The sequence below is a fragment of the Mercenaria mercenaria genome, chromosome 1, assembly GCF_021730395.1.
Source record: "Mercenaria mercenaria strain notata chromosome 1, MADL_Memer_1, whole genome shotgun sequence".
Lineage (NCBI taxonomy): Eukaryota > Metazoa > Mollusca > Bivalvia > Venerida > Veneridae > Mercenaria > Mercenaria mercenaria.
The window spans coordinates 101,057,398-101,077,298 of NC_069361.1; the positions used below are offsets into that span (position 1 = coordinate 101,057,398).

The window sequence follows — 19,901 nt, forward strand, 5'->3', positions numbered from 1 at the left end:
AAACCCCGACAACACAGAGATAAGCGATACTCTACGGAAATGGGTGAAAACGCGACGGTACGATGGTAAAACGCGATATCACCCTCGTAGTTGTACACGCGTTTCATCATCGGTTTGTCGCTTTTTCGTTATCGTAGTTGGTGATTTCGCTTTTCAAAACTACTACCAAGTTCGCATTTTCAGATCAACACATTCAAAGGCGAAGGGCCCCAACGGAATTCCCTATTTATTAAGTAACGATTCGCGGGCTTATTGTTGATTTACTAAGGGTTTAGAATTCAAATTTCTTTAGGTTAGGCTTTAAAGTTTTATTTTATTTATACCGATTTTTAACATTTAAAACTGCAGTAAACTCGATTGGGGATTCCATTTGATGACAGGGTTTTTGCAACGCTGTGCGATAAAAAGCCGTGCAGTCTGATTTAGGCTATGTTTGCTTATAAAATCTCGACGTGCCAATGACCTCAAAATGTACAAAAAAATGTATAGGTCAAAGGGCCCCCCTTTACGTGCTATCCCCGGGGGCTAGACCGCCAACTTTTACGCTGCTATGCCCCCCGGGGCTAACCGCCCCCTTCACGCTGCTAGAGCTAGGGTGCTAAACTGCTAAATTATTCCTGTGCCTCATTTTGTGTTTGTTCTTTTTTTGTAGCTACGACAATCTAATTTTATTTTAATTTAATGAATGTCTGCCACTGGGCTTAAAAAATAAAAACCCGACCAGAATTTGATTTTTCCCCCTTGAATTTTTTTTTATTCATCAGGGCAAATTCACTTCGTTGAGGGGCCAAAATTTATTCATCACTCATTTGTTTTTTAAGTTTGTGCCCACATCACTAATAATAATTTTTATTACCCAACCCTTATTTTTTTGCATTTTTCAAAGTTTTTTTAAAAAATCCCACCCCAAAAAACATTCCCTCCCCCACCCCCCAGAAATTATTTAGGGTAAGTATTTTTTTTTGAAGGGGTTCGTCGATGAAATAGATTAAAACCCTTTTTGCAAAAAAAAAGAAAAACAACAAAAATCGGACAAAAAAAATTTTTTTCGACAATATTCAAAAAGGGACCTTAATATAAAAAAAAAAAGTCCGATTTTTTTTTTACGAAATCAATTTAATCCATTGACTGAGACCCTTTAAAGTCCTGGGGGGCCATTTGTCAGGGAGGGATACATGAGGACGGGATTTTAAAAATACCGAGGTTAGATTTTTTTCCCCTGTTCGAGATCTTAAAAACCCCGGGGTCTACCTTACCCTTTTAGAATATGTTGGTAGGATCTAAGCTTTACATTTTTGACTTACAATCCTATAAGCCATCAGAGCTCAGCAGGGTTTATAAATGACCAAACTTTTATATGCGGTAGGGGCTGGAAGACTAAGCGGGCCACCGGGGGGCCCTGGGGAATTGCTCCTATGGGTCTTTTGGACTCAGTGAAAATAGTCCTCCCTTGATGCTCAAAAAAATTCAAAATTTGAGAAAATTTCCGAACTTTAAAAATATGACCCTTTACCCCTAGCAAACCCGGGTTTTAACCCAAAATTGGCCTGTTTTTTCTAGGGCTGGCTTGCCCTTTGCATTAAGGTTCATTTATTTTTAAAATAGGGCTCAATTTGAAGAATGACTCCCCTGCAAGGCCAATCCCTATATTTAATATATAAGAATTTGCATATTTTCACGAAAAATGTACATTTTTAACTGTCCACATGAACCGTAGTTTTTCAAAAAAATACAAATTAATGTCTTTTAGACAATATTTTCATTTAATTTAAGAAATTTTTCTAAAAAATCTCGTTTTGGACATTTTAGAATAATTTGAAGTTAACACTTACCCTGCTAATTTCTTTTAAAGAACTTGTCCATCCTTCAATTTTTTGGGCAGTACCCAAAATTTACAAAAGGTCTACCAAAAAAATACTTACTGAATGGGGAAAGTGCAGATCATGTCAAACTGCACGAATGCAGGCTGACATGACTACCTGTCGTAAGGCAGAATCAATCTTGTCCCGCAGGTTAAAATTAGAAAAAAAACGGACTTTTTTCCCCCACGGAAAAGTACGGAAAAACGCTGAATCCTAAATTTCGACAACGAAGGGAAAGATAATTTGTCTTTTTGCACAGACTTTCAGATAGTGCTTTTTTTATAAAAAATTTTTTTGCATTTTTTACCCCAAATAATTTTATAAGCACTTTTTCCTTATTGTACGGCTAATATTTAAGCAAAAAAAGCAAAGTTCGAAATTTTTTCCAGGGGTGAGAAAATTGTTTTTATACCGTTTTTTTTGTCAATATTTTGTCAGCATTCTGGGGCACTAACCGGGTTCCGTATTTTTTCCCCTTTTTCAACGGTGTACAGAAAATTTTACCAACGGGGCTGAGAAGAAATAATCCCTATCACCGGGGGACAAAACGAAATGCGAAATGCGGTTTTACTAATTCTCGCAACTTGTAATTTGGGTTTTAATTTTACGATGGGGTTTAAAAAAAAACAAGCGCAATTAAAACGATAATTGTCCCCTCTTTCCCGCGAGGTTTTTAAAAGTCGCTGTAAGTATGTTTTCGGGCAAGGCGAAACGCGATAATTATCGGTTGTCCCCCGGGGTTTTTGGGGGGGCGCAATTTAATGGCACAAAAGGATTCCGTAAGTATCAAAAAAAAAATAAATGAGGGTAATTACTTTTAAAAAAACCAAAATCAGACAAAAACAGTACTCGCAAAATTGTTACATATATTTGCCTTCCGATAAAAACAGTTTCTCATTACAATTTTGATCTTTACTGTCAGGAAAATGAGTTTGATCTATAATTTTTTGTTCTTTCGTAATTTTGATCGCCGATCTTGTTTAGGTATTTGTAAATGACGACAGGAAGATATTATTGCACCAATGTTGTTTATACGGAACTAGTTTTTTTTCCTATACCAAAACTATAGAGAAAATACATAGTACAGTATCTTATTTAAAAAAAATCTTAATGCGGTGCTAGAAAGACTTTAAGTCTTTATCAGGAGTGGGTATGCTTTTAAGGGATCTTCTATATAACAGTACTAATCTTAGTCTATATCTCACAAGAAATAACAAAGTACATGCGCTAAAAAGGACTACTGCTTTGGAATAATGCGAAGTTATTTGCAAATAGGTCCATGCAGTCCAGACACAAAATACTTTCATTTAACTGAATGTAACAGAATCTGAGCCCTAATTGAAGGAAGTCACCTGGGTATGGTGCATCACAAATCCTTGTATTACGGGTAACACTTGTGTGAAGTTATTTGAAAGTCGGTCCATGCATATGCTACAGCTTGGACAAGAAAGTGCGGATGGACAGACGAAAGGACAAATGAAACTATGAAAACATTTAGCCCTTATACCGGTCTACGACCGGAAGGGGACTACTAAACGAGCCAACCAGAATTATTCTACATGGCAATGAGAGATCTTACATAAGTACTCTGACTGTGTACCACTCGATATATACACACAAATAAAAGACGAAAGAAATTGACAAAAAACATGGATGTACAGTAATAAGCAGTAAGGCATCTAAAATGACTACAAGACAGTTTTTAAAATATTATACGCCTGTATTCTCGACAACCAGTTTCAATCTTCAACGACTGCCAATTGCAAGTACTACCGGCCGTTTTGGACAGTCATATTTTTTTTACCCGTACGGCTAACACGTTTTTCAGAAAGAACGTATAACCCGAAAAATTCCACACAGATGCTACGATAAGATAATCTGTTATAGATAAAGTTTTCACAGGTTGTTCATATATAAAGACATTTGCATAAAAACTTTGGATTTTTGTTCGATTTTTTCATGTTAGGGAATTTCTAATTAAATCTGTAAAAAGATCCTTTGGAAGCATAGAATGCAACAAAGCAACATAATAGCAGACTCGATTTGATTGAGTTTGTTCATGAGAGGTAATGGAAAGTGCAACACCTCTCACGCCCCTGGCACCTTAAGCGGAATTCTATTACATATATATTGAATGGACTCCATGATCCCAAAGGACCAGAAAATATAACAACACTGAATCCAAGTACGGGGAGACTTTTTACGGCCCCCACACGGCACTTAAAGATTGCTGTTTTGATAGTTTATAAAATCTGTAAAAAGATCCTCTGGAAGCATAGAATGCAACAAAGCAAACTAATAGCAGACTCGGTTTGATTGAGTCTGTTCATGAAAGGTAATGGAAAGTGCAACACCACTTACACCCCCTAGCACCAGCATACATAGATAGTGAATGGACTCCATGATCCCAAAGGACCAGAAAATATAACAACACTGAATCCAAGTACATAATAACGAACGTTTTCAGACCAAAAGTTGTAAATGAAAGTCATGTCATGCCGCCAATAACAGGGACCACAATGGAAATAAGGGGAGCTTTTGTTTCTCTTTTTGTGTTATCCCTGGTATTGGTGTGCATTTCATGGTTTAGAATATATGTATGATTGTATTAGTCTGCTTACCACCATATTGTTGTTATATATCATGCATCTGTTTTATTGCCATGTTTTATAATTGATATGTGTACACTTTTTACTAAATAAAATCTATCTATCTATCTATCTATCTATGCCCATTCCTTAACAAAAATGTCAAGTTGATTTGCATGGATTGGCTTCGTATTGACAGAAACAAATAAATAAAAAAAAACAATATACCAATTACATAGTGGTTATTATTTCTAGGTGGGTCATTTGTGCAGTGGGCGTCGGGATAGACAGAGTGATTTTACCGTATTTCAATGAAAATGTGCATGTTTTTTTCTCATATTACAGTATAAAATATTTGTCTCTTTCAATTGATAATCTTTGCCATCATTTAAATAACAACGCTTGTCCAGATCAAAAAGCAAAATGAAACATTTAAAATAAGGCAGATTTTGATTATATGTTAAATAATGATAGAAGGTACTAGTACGTTACAAATGCCAATTCGTCTACTTGTAAGATACCTTTAACAGGTACACGTGTTCCATTAAGGACTAGTAACAAATGAAAAGGGAACAGTAAACCCGTGGGTGCCATATGCAGACGTCATGGACTTCTTCATCATTTCTACGCTGATGACTCTCAATTATACCTATCTTTTAAGCCGATAGAGGCTGTGGCCAGAAGTGAAGCTTTGCGCCGCATTGAGAGCTGTCTGACTGAAATTGTCTCGTGGATGAATTCCAACATGCTGAAGCTCAATGCTGACAAAACTGAGGTAATGCTATTGGCATCAAAGCGTAACTCCAAGTACATTGATGACGTTTCTGTGAAGGTCGGTGATTCTGTGATAAAATCCACGAAATGTGTTAGGAATCTTGGAGCAGTATTTGACAGCGGTATGGATATGGAACAACAAGTCAACTCGGTGTGCCGGGCTGGATATGCACAACTTCGCAGAATAGGTCACATCAGACGGTATCTTACCAGTGATGCCATAAAAACCCTTATAAACAGCCTGGTTACTTCACGGTTAGACTACTGTAATGCCTTGTTAAGTGGTATACCAAACAGCACACTTAACAAGTTGCAACATGTCCAGAACACTGCAGCTCGCGTAATCACTAAGACGCCCCGTCGCAATCATATAACACCGGTTCTGAAGGAGCTTCACTGGTTGCCAGTGAAATACAGGGTGCAGTACAAGGTTCTGACCCACACCTTTAAGGCGTTATACAATCAGTCCCCTGCCTATATTAGGGATATGCTAGAAGTGTATAAACCGGTCAGGACCCTAAGATCGCAAGACACGCTGTCACTGGTTATGCCAAAATCTAATACCATGATGTATGGCAATCGCAGCTTTTCGTGCACTGCTCCAAAGCTTTGGAACTCTCTTCCTGTCAAGATCAGGGAAGCTGACACGCTAGCTGCTTTCAAAAGCCTGCTCAAAACCCACTTCTTTGTACAATATTTTGTTAACTGACCGATACATTTATTTTTTTTATCTTGTTTTATTTATTTTTTTTTTTTAAATTATACTTGTTTTCATTCATGATTTTTGTTAATGTGGAATGCATTATCTTTGTATACGTATTTGTTTGTATTTTTGCAATTTATTCTGTAAAGCACTTTTGAACGTGTACAAGTGCATGAAAAGAGTGCTATATAAATGTGGTATAATAATAATAATAATAACAGTAGAGTTCTACAATACGTTTTGTAAAAAAGAACAGTTTACGTTAGGTTATACTTACTACGACAATTAAACGTTGGGCTTTAGTGCAATATATCTAAGCTGTGTAATAGTATTGAATAAATGCACCAAAATTAGTCTAAAATAGAAAAAGTGGAAACTCCACAGGTCGCTCAACACGACAAAAACGAAAATGTTGCAGGCTCGGTTTGATTGAGCCTGTTCATGGACAACCGTTTGTGCAGAGGGATTGTCCTTTTTGTACGTAGACTTCTCAATACATTCACGTCATGTTCAACCATTATTAGCACATCAATAAGTGCTAAGTGTTTGAGAAAAAAATCTGTCATCTGACCCTTAGCATTTCTATCAGGCATTTAAGGTCTGCAAAATACGTAAACTAATAAAAAGTATATGTAATGTACTTTTTTTTAAGAAAGAAGGCTTTAATAAACGTGTCTTATTCATATGAATTATGAAATATAATTTATACGTTACGGTATATTTGTCGACATGACATCCAGATTGCCAATGACGAAGTGGTGACTTTATATTTATTATGTCATTCTTATTATATGCTCCCGGCGGCTGAGGGGTCTCCGTCAAATATTTGTAGGTTCTTGTAATTTGGGTCGAACCAGTAAAAGACTGCAACTGCAAGTAAGATTATCAAAGATAATATTTATTTGTATATCATGTATGTCCTTATGGAAGGATAAACATATGGCAAATGCCATGATGCATTCAATAACAAAACAATAGAATGATAATATACAATGCTATTATGATTACAAAAGATATACAACTATTTAAAATGTCAAATTACAATGATATCTTATTGAGGAAGACCCTAGTTAAAATAATAAACAATCACTAACCTGCAAGTAAGATTATCAAAGATAATACTTATTTGTATATCATGTATGTCCTTATGGAAGGATAAAAATATGGCAAGTGCAATGATGCATTGCATTTGTCCAGATCATCGATTCATAAGGGCATAGATGCACGGTTAGCATGGATAAGTAGGAGGAATATAATAGGATTAGCGGGATAATTGTAAGGGTGATATATAGGCCAAAGGAATATTGTATGATGGATATAACTATCTTAAAGCTGTCATTTCACAATATAAAGGAATATACATAATGAAAAACAACAACCACTTTATTCATTTTATTTATATGTATTGTAATGTTACCCTATGACACCAATGCGAAGTATTTCATAAGGTTTAAGAGTTTGACAGTGGACTTGATCTAAATATGATACTAAACATGACCTAATTACAAAAGAAACTTGAGTTTTGAGGACTTACATAAGAAACAAATTAAGTTATATCGAGCTGGATGGGCTGGAAGAAGGTCCTATTACAACAAAAAATATTGAATCCGCACCGAGTTAAAGCACAATGCGACTCTTATATGGCCGCATTTGCATTTAAAGATTTTTCTGAAAATCTTGCATCTATAGAGCGCATTTTCCCTACAGCACATTCTATAGCCAAAGAAAGTTAATACTTTAATGGACATTATCATCTACCGATTATGTGTAATACAATAAAGAAAGTAAGTCGCCTTGTTACAAGATAAGATAATTAAATACCGATTTGTAGCAGGTAAATTAGTACGTTAACATAAACACTTCCAATGCAATAACTTTCATGACATATTAAGTTAATGTCAATAGTTGTTTTAAGCCGATTTGTTTCTCTTGTTACGTACATTAACATCACATAGATCTCCAAATATCAAAGAATAAGAAACCCATTAAAATATCATATGAATGCATTTGTAATGCGTTCTGTTTAACGAATCAATTCAGGCTCATTTTATAGTAACATTACCTTAAATGTTTGTTTATGATAATCAGGGCCATGACCGTGCACTGTTAAAATAGAAAGTGCGTGTGCATGTTCTTAAACTCCTTCGGTGCATTTCAGGATCATTTCATCGACTTCGTGTTCGATCTGGGTTAGTTACAGTCATAGCTGGAGGTCAGTATTATACCTTAAACAATGTTTAAAGAGAAGCAATCAATTGTTACAGATGGTACCCAATGTTAAATACTGTACACACATTGAGAACGATCAGAAACATTCTCTATAAAGAGCGCCAATCAGGACGACCTTCTATAAATACATGTAACACAAAAGTAATACAGCCGGCCAAGTAATGTAGGCACAAGCGTAGACTTAAAAATTCTGTTAAGATCAAGTAATCTGTAATAATGTTAATTTCTTTCTTCACACTGACACCGATATTTTCTCAGAAAACCATTTTCTCTCTAGGCTCATCTCAAGAGTCAGAGATAAGAGATATTGTATTTTTTTCCAGAAAGTGCTAATAAAGGACTCCCAGTCTAGCACAAGCTGGACGTCATTAATTGTATGTTGTTAGTTTAATTTTAAGGATATGAGATAAATATAGGGTTCTCCAGCTCAGCTCTAATTGTTAACCAAAGGACAGTCAACTTCTTATCACAGGTCAGTTTGCTGAAGTCTATTATGTTTGTGATTATGTTTGAAAAAAGGAACAAAACATTGCCAGTATGAAGGGAAATGTCCACCATATGAAGGAAAGGTCCTCAAGGGAAACGAAAAGCGTTTTTATACTTGTCAAAAATATTTCCTGCATTCTATTTAGTATAATGGCCTAAACTGTAGGTATATTTGGATATGTCACGGATGAGCGTAGAAACAACTGTCCCACGGGATAAATCACTTAAAAATGTAAAACGGACAAATATTTTCGGAAATAATTAACTCACTTATTTCAAATTTGAGATAACATGTTATGATATCATGACAACTTCCAAGTAGGACCTTTTCAATTTTTTAAAATATTAATATAATTACGTAATCGGTGCATATTTCTTTAATCTGAAATTTATGAGAGGAATACTTCGTTTGAAATTGAAGGTATTCACATGAAATTTTGCAAACGAATTTCAAATGTTAGAACTAGTTCATGTAATGCAAGTATATATGGCGAGTTGGGACGACATCCCCTATATATAAACAGAAATGTTAGAAAAATGAAATATTGGTGTAAATAAATAAATACAGATAATATAATACTGAAATCTATTTATGAACTAAGTGCGTCTGATTGTCAAAAGGCCTGAATAATTGGGAAACCAATACATGTATTAAGAATATGTAAGATATTTATGGTTTATCAGAATATGTTACTAATTGTGATATAATAGATTGTAAACTATTTCCAGAACTGTTTAAACGAAGGGGAGCGGTGGTCTAGTGGATAAGGTGTCGGACGCTCAATCCAGGGCTCGTGGGTTCGAGCCACACTGGGGTCACGACCATGACCAGTTTGTAGACAGATAATATAAGAATCAGTAAATTTATAAATATATGTGTTGTATTGTATTACACTTACTGATTCGTCTATCATTTAAACATACATTTATATATACATTGAATGTCTGTCATGCCTATTTATATATGTTATATTAAAGTATATTTAGTGTTCAACTATGCTTCCCTCTTTGATTGTGCCTGACGGGATAGGGGGAGGACTCAGTGATAAGCAGTTTTTAAATCCTACCAGGACTAAACTGTTTTAATATATGTCTTCTGGCCTGTTTCCTCGGGCCCTTGAGGATGTTACCCTTGTTGCCCTGTCTTCTGCAAAGGTACCGAGTACATACGTTTTTGGTTCTTAAGGGTTGTTTTTTTATATAATTATACAGGAGCATTTCTGTGTTTTACATGCCATGCCTCTTGTTTCCACTGCGTGTATTAGAGATTCACCTGGCAGGGATTACTTTTATTTACACTGTCCCGTGACTTTGGAACATTGTGGGGTAAGGTCGAGGTTGGGTGCGCACCATAAAACGGTTTGAGCTCCGCAGTGTTGTTTTGCCACTGACCGTTCCAAGGCGGTGCCCCACTGTGTTTCTTTATTTGTTCGTTTTGTCCTTGTGTGTTTGCTTTGCATGAGTGAGTGTGTGTTGGCAGTGTGCATATCTGCGTGTTGTAAGTTTCGCGTTTGTGGAACGTCGCTTTTTCTGTTTGATATTTATCCTTGTTTTTTAAGGCGCACTTTGTAAACATTATATTGTAACATTAATGCATACGTCAATTTTGATAAATCATGTCTTAACTTGTCTTATATGTTGGTGCAGGCCGCAAATAATTGTCAGCGTTTAGATACTTTTTATAAAATCGCATGTATTATTCATCCTCAACGCTATGTTAACTTACACTTTTGCACGTGATAAAATGTTTAATTGTATATATATGTATATGAATATGTATTATGTACTAGTCAAAATAAAAGGTATGTTCTGTTCTGTTCTGTTATAAACTGAAATTGTTTTCTAGTGAGAAATACTTAGTTTGAAATGATTTGCAAGGAAAAGGAAGGTATTTAGTTATTATTTAGTTTTCGTGTTCGTGGATAACATCATTTATTTCTATCACTTCATGTACATAAAATATTCATACATATCTGCTATTATCTGATCTATGTATTGTTCCGAATAAGTAGATTTTCAACTTCTAACCTCAACATTCAAATACCTTCCTTGAAATGTTTGAAAGCATTTAGCCTAGAGAGCTTAATTTGTAGTCATATCGTTATACATAACGCAGCACTCGTTAGCTCAATGAATCTCGAAAATGAAAACTTTATTGACTTGTTATTGACAAAGAACCGTTCTCTCGACCAGCAGAATACAATAACGGTACTTGCAATACTAGTCCAGTAAATCTAGCTGGAAAATGCACCTAACCTAGAACTAATTGCAAAAGTTTCATTTTCTACATATTATGGTAGGGAAATATTTATAGTTTCTTGTGTAAAAAATCTCCATCTCTCAGGTCAATGGAAAATGACATTTTGCGGGGCTTCATGAGAGTGTATGTCAGAAAATTGAAAATACGCTATAATAACACTAAATAGTAACTGTTACCAGTTTGATGGTGTTTTCTTGTTTATTTTTATACTGACGATTGCTTTTACATAAAACATTACCTGTAATCAGTAACTGGCACAGTTTTGTGTCACTCTGAGATATAATTTTGCATATTGTTGTATTTTAGGGGTAAAATTACCCCACCCACTTTCGAACAAATAGTTATATTTCGGAACAAAGTACAAAACTCGCATAAATTATAAAGACTTAGTATTTATTATGTCCAGAAAATACATTTAAACATTTCATACAATTGTTTTCAAATGAAATTAATTAGATTTAATTTTATAAGTATCAAAACTGCATTGAAAACATTCTTCAATCAATAAAAATAAAGACAAATTGACAATTATACTTCTTACAATAATATTTTGAAAATAATCATTATTTTCTTACTTATGACAACAAATGTAATTCATTATTATTATGTGAGTTTATCTTTACTTTATTAGGACATAAAATAGTTGCAAACATCATTTCAAGTATATGTTGCCATGGAAATGTAGTCACAATAAATCATGACATATAACAATTTGATGAAAGAAAATGATACACATTTACTTGAAGATAAACCTTACATCAAGTATTTAGAACTGTACCTAACTACCTGAAGTACATTTAAATATATATATAAAGACATGTTTTTCAATTTCAGAGCATTAAAAAATAGCAAATAGTCAAGTGCATAAATCATTAGAACTTTAACTACTTAAACGCAAAATGCATTTGTAACAAAATTAAAAAGCAGTTATCTTTGACACCTGATTAAGCCATCGATTCATTATTCTGTGATAACGTGCAAATAATTTAAATAATATGTAAGAATACATCAGGCGTAACATACTGATCTTTATAAAGTATAATATATCTAGTCGTGTTCTAAGACTATTAATTCATCTACTAAATGGGAATATACCAAAGTAATTCAAGACTATTACCGCTTAGACAGGCATTATTATTCAAAGCAAATTATTTCATTTTATGGTGTTATGTTATGATTTTCAGTCTGTCTCATTACATAGATAATGTGTGTCACCAAGTTAAACATGGACTCCAATTTGAACGCGATACATCACGGGTAAGATCAGCTTCTATTCAGTACTTTCTTCAGCTTCTACCTCTGCAAGCGTCATTGAGTTCGAACAACTGACACCTCTGCATGCTCCACAACCAACTGAACATTCAAGACCGTGTTTTCTACAGGTGCATCTTCTAGTATCACAATTGACCTTGCAGTTACACCGAATTATGTTCAGCAAATTTTCCGGGGCTGGAGGAAGATCTGTCTTTATTGGTATGTATGTTCCATCCTTCAGTTCCCATCCAAAATCTTCAGGTCTAAGACTAGAGTCACCCATCCATTGCCCGCATTGCAAATAAACACGCAGACTGTGATACGCGGCAGCAGCTGATGTTGGTGGTAACATGTGAACTTGAACAAAGGCTGTGCTTGTCATAACTTTTGCTCTTTCGCCTAACTCCACGATATCATCTTTTGAACTGCTGCTTAGGAACTGTATTCCGGTCTCTTGAAACTTGGTGTTTGTTCTGAGTACACGGAGTGCAACAGCTTTCCCAATACCAAAAATTCGAGACGTCGTGTCACATCCTGTCAGAGCATGCAGGAAAGGTAACAGACGACACGTATTGTTACCCAAGACCTTCCTTGTTTTTTTAATGTTCCATATTTTTCTTAAATGTGTTACGGATTGTCGTGTATCAGACTTGAAGTAAATTGTATGATGATCTGCTGCCCTGTTTATAAGAAGAACCAATAAATCAGTGTCTTCTCCAATCACGTATGTAACATTAGTATCGGCTGACGTTATAGCTGTTTCAACAATCAATGTGTCTGCACCTCCCGGTGCATACATAACTGTTATTTCTTCTTGCCTAAGGAATTCACCCAGAAGTTTCACGAACGCTTGTTTGTTGTCTTGATTTCTCAAAAATATTTCTTTCTTAGACCTAAAAGGTGTGCTATATTCAAATTTGACTTTTGTACCAACACCTCCGTTACTTCTTCTGTAGTGTGTTATGTCCTTCGTAGACGGCCCCTGGTCATATCCATCGAACACAACGACTGTATTGTCATATCGTCCCCTCAGGTAAGACAGGTACTGGCTACAGATTGTATTGAATGTCATATTTCTAGTCCATGGAATTTTTTGTATTAAAGACCCACCGTCGATGACGTACAAAGATGAACTTTGCATAGCTATATCTTCTTCAGTATCTGCAACGCCACAGTCACCTACTTTCCATATGGCATATGCTAATACAGATTTCTGTGAAATCCTTGGGAGCCCGCTGTTTTCGAACATGGAAGATGGTAAACTGCAAAGCTCATAGCTGAAAATGGAAGCTATATCATCAGTATATCGGTCTGCAATACTTATCAGCCTTTGGAACAGTAGCTGTGGATCAATTGTCAAGGTCTCACCGGTTACTTTGATAGAATTCTTTCATTCATGACGACAATTTGATCAGATTTCTTATATGCGTATTGATCAACTGACTTGTCCGTCATATTTTGTATAATTTTACATCCAATTTCAACAGCTTTATCTGCATTCACCTTTTCGTCTGCAGTGACCCCTGTCTCAATATTTCTCAATGATCCATCGGTCTTTTCAAACGGAGAGTGATCTCCGAGGAAGTTTAACAGCAACTTTGTATCGCTACCATCTCTTGCACGTCTGGAATGACCAATTTCTTTATGCTGGTCACTGGTTTGGTATTCTTGTCCTGTAAAGAGCTGCATTGCAGCATTCATCTCTGCAGTGGCAGGCATAGCCAATGATCATAGCACCCTCTGATGTTCAGATATCCCCCTACCTCTCGTCAATCCACCGTTGCTTTTTAGTGACCGCATTAGCACCTGCTCTATAATTAGATCAGTAGACAGGCCTGCCCAATATCTGTCGCTTCTTCTGACCGTGTGCTTTCCATCCATGAATTGGCGGAAGACATCGGGATGTTCTCTCTCGAGATTGATCATGTTTTGGAGATAGATATATGCAGACTTTAGATACAAATAATGACCGGAAGCTGCAAAGTATGGCAGCATGCGTTTTGTTGCCTGGAGATGTGCAATCCAATCACTTACTCTCTCTGCTCGTATAAACTGCTGAAGGACAGAAACCATATCCATGTATTGCAGCCATAGGCTTGCTGTGCGGTTACTTTTTAATTCTGTTTTCTCCAAATTTAGGACTTGTGACACTTCTTGGAGAAGTTCAGAGCTACAAACGTCACTGACGGAAACCTTGTTCTTTTCTAGATTTTCGTACATTTCCTTTAACTGCTTAAGCATCTCTGGCACGTCTTCAAGTTCCACACTAGACTCTTCTTTGGTAGAGGTTCTGTCTTCGTTTTCAGAGGTATTTGGTTCCTTCAGTGGCAATGGTACCTCAAGAGCATCTGAAAGCAGCAAAGTGTGCAGGGCGGTATCGACTAGAAAATGGCTTCGTATGGCTCTGTGAACAGCCTTACCTGCTAACATATGTCTTACCGCGTTTGGAGCATAAATCGTCTCAAGTACCTCTTGCAGTCCAGTGGATGACATGATGTGTCCTATGCTGGCCAGGAAACTCATCTCTGTATGAAAGCCTCCTAGTCGTAAAACCATGTTTTTCAACAGAGGATCACATCTGATGATAAATGTCGCCTTTTGGAATAATGGCTGATCAAATGTCAATACAGGAGTGACACCGTACTTCTTACACAGGTCATTTACAAAGTGGAGCGTTGAATTGATACAAGATAAATCACTTGGATTCATGTCTATCATGGGAAGTATTTTGATATTTGCTTTACCTGGATGAGCATGAGATTCTGTATAAAGCTGCATAAATCCTGACCAGTTTGGTCTAGATGTTTTCAAAGGCCAAATCAATATGAAGAATGTGTCAAATGGATTCTGACTGCATACCAATGTATCTGAGATTTCAGTTCCAAATCCTATGTCCCGAAAATAAAATTCGTCGGACATACCATTATCTGGATCCTTGAAGTATTTGATATTAATGTTTGATATTCTAGATAAATCTGTAAGTGACATATCTGCTCTCGGAATTGGTAACTCAACATTTGATCCTGGTGACGAGCAAGCAACCATATCCATACCGTGGAATGTTCCATGGCCATCTAAGGTACATACATTGTGGTCTGCATTATCTGCAACGTATTGAAGAAACTGACCTGGAAAAAATCCTGCGACTACAGCATTTAATGACATAGCGGCATTGCATTGGAAACGTTGCACCTCAGAATAGGAAGATGAAAATCCCATCTGGTAAAGTTCATCTACAAGAAATCTTGAAGAATATAAATTGTGAACCTGAACTGCTAGACCAAGTTGTAATGGTGCGATTAAGGACTTTGGTCTACAAGCTTGCATAATTGACTGGCCAATCGCTGCAATCTTTATCTCAGTGTCCTTTCCTGAAAACATTGACGACAGGAGAAAATCTAATGTGTCTGGTAGTAACTTTCTGTTCCTTTCTGCAGACTGGACAGTACCAACAGAAGGATAAAATGTTTTTGATGCATCTACAGCAGCAATATCAGACTTAATAAGTTTTGCAGCTGTTGAAATAATTTTACGTTTTTGTTCTGCCTCTGAGAGTCCAAAGTTTTCTTTTGTGAATTTGCTTAAGATATCAGATGCGGTATGTTTCATAATGATTTTATCTTCTTGGCCTTGCGTAGAAACAAATGTAATTGCATCACCAAAATGTTCAATAATTTTCTTTTTCATATATTTACTTGAGTAGGCTCTCTCTCCACAGGTCTGTTCCATGACTTGAACTAATTCTTTGACTGATAGTGCTGCCCCTTCATTGCTTTCGATATAGTTAATGACATCTTTAAATCCTTCCAGCAATTCTGTACACTGTGGTCTTCCTGGTGATTTCTTGTTTTTTTTCATCTTTTGCAAACCTGTCAGGCACCTGCTTAAAAGTACGAAAGTTTACATTGCACACTTGATGGTAAATTGCTTCAGCAGCCTGCAAATCAAGGACTGATACCAACCTAGCATGAACCTCATTACCCCACGAGTCATTTCTTATATTACATAACTCTTTTATAGTTGCAGTAAAATAAAATTGTTCGACTCTGTGAACTTCACTACATATTTTATTACATTTGTGAGTGCAGAAGAAACAATTAGATTTAAAATCGAAAGTTGTACAACTGGATCTTGTTGTCAAAGAGTCACATGCATATCCACTATTATCTGTCTTTACATTTCTCAAGTCTATAAAATCCCTTCTACAGTCTCTGTGAACTGAATCACCAGATTTCACGGTTATATTCGAATTTCTCTGTGCACTGGCTCTGTTGATGTTAATTGCTCCCTTTTCACGTATCACAACTGTGGGCGATCCATTCTTTAAAAGTTCGTCGCAGATAGGACAGCTTTTATCCTTAAAAAAATGAAAATAGGTCTTACTTGGCTGACGCATTTTTCAGTAAAATTAATTCATATATTCCAGTATAAAGTATAGCAACTTTAATGTATAATTCATTAATAATAAAATAAAAGACGCTTGATTATGTCTATCATCCCATCATTTCTTATGACCCAAGCATCTGTTTAATAAATCTCAATACCTTGGGTTACTATTATGAGTTTCTACTTCAAGTAGCGTATTTGATATTGTGTGATATACAACAAGACTTATGAATGTTCTTACATCTGATGATATGTCCATTGGTTCTGCCATTATGCTGGAGTAAGCATCACCTCCACAAATATCACCTGGATCAACATAGAACAACTGAACAAATCCTGAAATATAAAAATTCTGAGATGAGTTTCTTAATTTCCAGGTCTGCAGAGAAAAATGAACGCAAACATGACCCTATATCTGAATTCTATTACAAGCATACTGATGTAAAATGATTGTTATTGTCACAATATTGTCTTTTGTTTTCAATAATAACCGACTAATGGTTCGATCTAAGATAAAAGATTAATTTAAGGTTCTGTATAAATACTGCAATAAAGAATAACATGAAATAGATATATTTGAAAAGTGAAATTAAGCTTAATGTGATCTATTTAAGACCAATTACCAGATGATATAAATAGCAGGGTCCAAACAAACACTGTCAGTGAACTGGAATTCATTCACACACCATAGGTCTACATTGTAATCAAACTGTAAAATAAATAACGGAATCATATAAAAGTATTAAATCTATACAAACTGTTCTCCTAAATCTTGTACTTAGGTTGCATTTTTATACATAGTAGATCTATCATTCAAGCTCCACTTCATGGACATAAATTTTCCCTATATTTTTGTTTTAATATCATAGTTATAGTTTTGTCTAGTCTGAGCAGAATGAAGAGATATATCAAACTTAATCCATACCTTGAAAAGATCTTCAGCAACATGAATGTACTTGTTTCCAACCACCAATCCATCCTGTAGGCACATACCATGAAACTAGAGTCTGAACTGAAAGAAAGACGTATACCGAATTAGAATGATAGACATCTCAACGTGATCATACAATATTATTTTGATCAAAAACATTTAACAGAACTAAACAAAACTGTTTAAATTGACAAAAATGCTCTGGTTTCGATTTAAAAATAACGTTACAAAAAAATCGGGAAATTGGCGCATTCATGCTCCCTATCCGCTTCCGTAGAATAAAAAATCAAACAGAGCAGCAACTTATATTTTTAACATTTTTCGGAAAACTGCTATATTTGAACTTTCTGGTGTATATTTTTAGTCAGCAACTCAATAAAACTTTATTCCGGTAGGATTTAAGAGACACATATTCAATTTTACCATCGTATCATTTGCCGGGAGCCGGCCAACAAACACAATGGGAAATCGGGACAAAAATACAAAGTGAGCCAGATATCCTGCTACACACATGTCAGTTATTTATAAATACGTCAGAAACACACTTACCTTTGTTCACATCTCGATAATTCTTTTGGAAAATGGCAATTCAAACCAAAGGTTGCATCGAGTTTTAAAAAAATGGCGGCTGTAACTTGTTGACATGTACCCAATGACGTCACTAAGGTGTACAGTTAGCGCCATTAAAAGTTCCGAATTCTATGTAACAATGAAAATTTTTACGTAAAGTTTAACGGCCCGTAGAGAAAATCCCTTAGCACCTACGGACGGCGATTTTTTTCTGGAAATAGCTATAAGTATGTACTTTCATGCAGCATCAAAAACCAAACTTTTGCAATTAGTTCCAACCTTTCTCTAGCTTTACTGGACTATACGATTGTGAAAGAGCATAAACTTTCTTCTCTCACAATTTCTTTGTATGCTTTCAAATGAAATAGTTGTTTAGTAGGGAAATTATTGACTCCAAGGGTCAAATTGAAACCATTAATGAAAACATTTATGACGATTACAGCAATTTCCTTTTTCTGTTTTTTTTTCATGGGTTTTGCTCAGATGTAGACCTGAAGTAACTTAGCCAAAGAAAGCGATAAGCGATTTACCTCTGTCTTTTTATCTAAATGCTACTTTATTTTTCGGTAGAGCTATTCTTTTTGGCTAATTATTCTATCTCTAGCGATGTCTTCAACATTTTCTAAAAATGCCACATTCTTACACCTGGTTGGTTGATTTTGATTTTAGTCTTTGCCTTGGCCGATGATAAAGGTAAATTCGCTGACTGCCATAACTCACTATCATAAACATTGGCCTTGGGGATAAAAGCTGTTGACGCTGGATCAGATTAAGTAAATTTTGGCTTGTGTTCTTGTGGGTTTTCTGTTACCTTTTGTATTTCTTGAACTGTGTACATATTTATAGGTTATTAGCTTGGCATCGGGAAATATACACGAGTTCTTCAGCGGAAATATTGCGCGACTTTAGGAGCGCAATATTCCTCCGCTGAAGAACGAGTGCATATTTCCCGAGGCAAAGCTAATAACCTTTTTATTACATACGCATCTACATGTATAAATATTATGTAAATATCATAAATATGTTCAATAGCCCGAATAGGATTGACAATACTGAACCTTTTTATTACATACGCATCTACATGTATAAATATTATGTAAATATCATAAATATGTTCAATAGCCTGAATAGGACTAAATAGAAAAAATAGTGCAACAATACACACTGAATTACGTCACGCACCCGATATGAAATTCAGGCGTCAGTGTATGGAAAATTATCTTGCTTCCTACAAGTTTCTTGCATTTCTATTGGTCAATAGACGTCACGTGGAGACAGGATATATTCCATATCCTGCTAGTATAGGAATAAGGTCAGTAATTCGGTCGAAAATGTGCTTCCGTGGTGTCGAAAGAAGTCCATAATAAATAGATCCTAATTTTCCCATTTTTTGCGCAAATTCGTGTAGAACGAGTGCTTTAACCACCGTTTCTCACTACTAGAAGACATTCTGCATGAAATGAGACGGTTTTCATGTTCATACACCCCACATGGCAAGTTTTGCAGATCGAAACCGGAAGAAGGTGTTTATTGCGCGGACGAGAGTAAATATGCGCCATTTTTAGGGTAGCAGACCACAACTGACTGGCATTTCACTAGGAACTACATAACCCCCTATTTTCTTTTCATTTTTTCGTTAATTTGTGACAGAACTTTCATGAAAAATAGGTGTAGGAAAAAGTGATGTTCTCTAAAGATACGTAAAGACGATATGAAGTTGTCGTTTTTTATATGAAACAAAGAAGGATTTGAATTACTGACCTTTAACCTATAGAACATTTCAGATATGAATTTTGATTTTAAAAAAATGGCTGCCGCTTTGTTAATTTACAAAATATTAGATAATAGCGTGTAAGTA

General features: G+C 35.6%; 1 protein-coding gene across 1 annotated transcript; it reads right to left on the reverse strand.

The window, feature by feature from the left end:
• Positions 1-15,952: 15,952 nt before the first annotated feature.
• LOC123547537 (uncharacterized) lies at positions 15,953-18,340 on the reverse strand. Its single transcript, XM_053526169.1, has 5 exons — positions 18,023-18,340; positions 17,468-17,554; positions 17,166-17,251; positions 16,784-16,878; positions 15,953-16,513 (listed from the first exon to the last, which is right to left on the reverse strand). The coding sequence occupies exons 3-5, from the start codon at positions 17,218-17,220 to the stop codon at positions 15,953-15,955; spliced, it is 711 nt and encodes a 236-aa protein (XP_053382144.1). The 5' UTR covers positions 17,221-17,251; positions 17,468-17,554; positions 18,023-18,340.
• Positions 18,341-19,901: the final 1,561 nt, after the last annotated feature.

Coding starts and splice junctions, on each gene's coding strand:
- LOC123547537 (XM_053526169.1), bottom strand. CDS start 17,220: ATGAATTCCAGTTCACTGACAGTGTTTGTTTGGACCCTGCTATTTATA. Junction 16,879..17,165: donor CCTGCTATTTATATCATCTG/GTAATTGGTCTT, acceptor TTTATATTTCAG/GATTTGTTCAGTTGTTCTAT. Junction 16,514..16,783: donor CAATGGACATATCATCAGAT/GTAAGAACATTC, acceptor CATTTTTTTAAG/GATAAAAGCTGTCCTATCTG.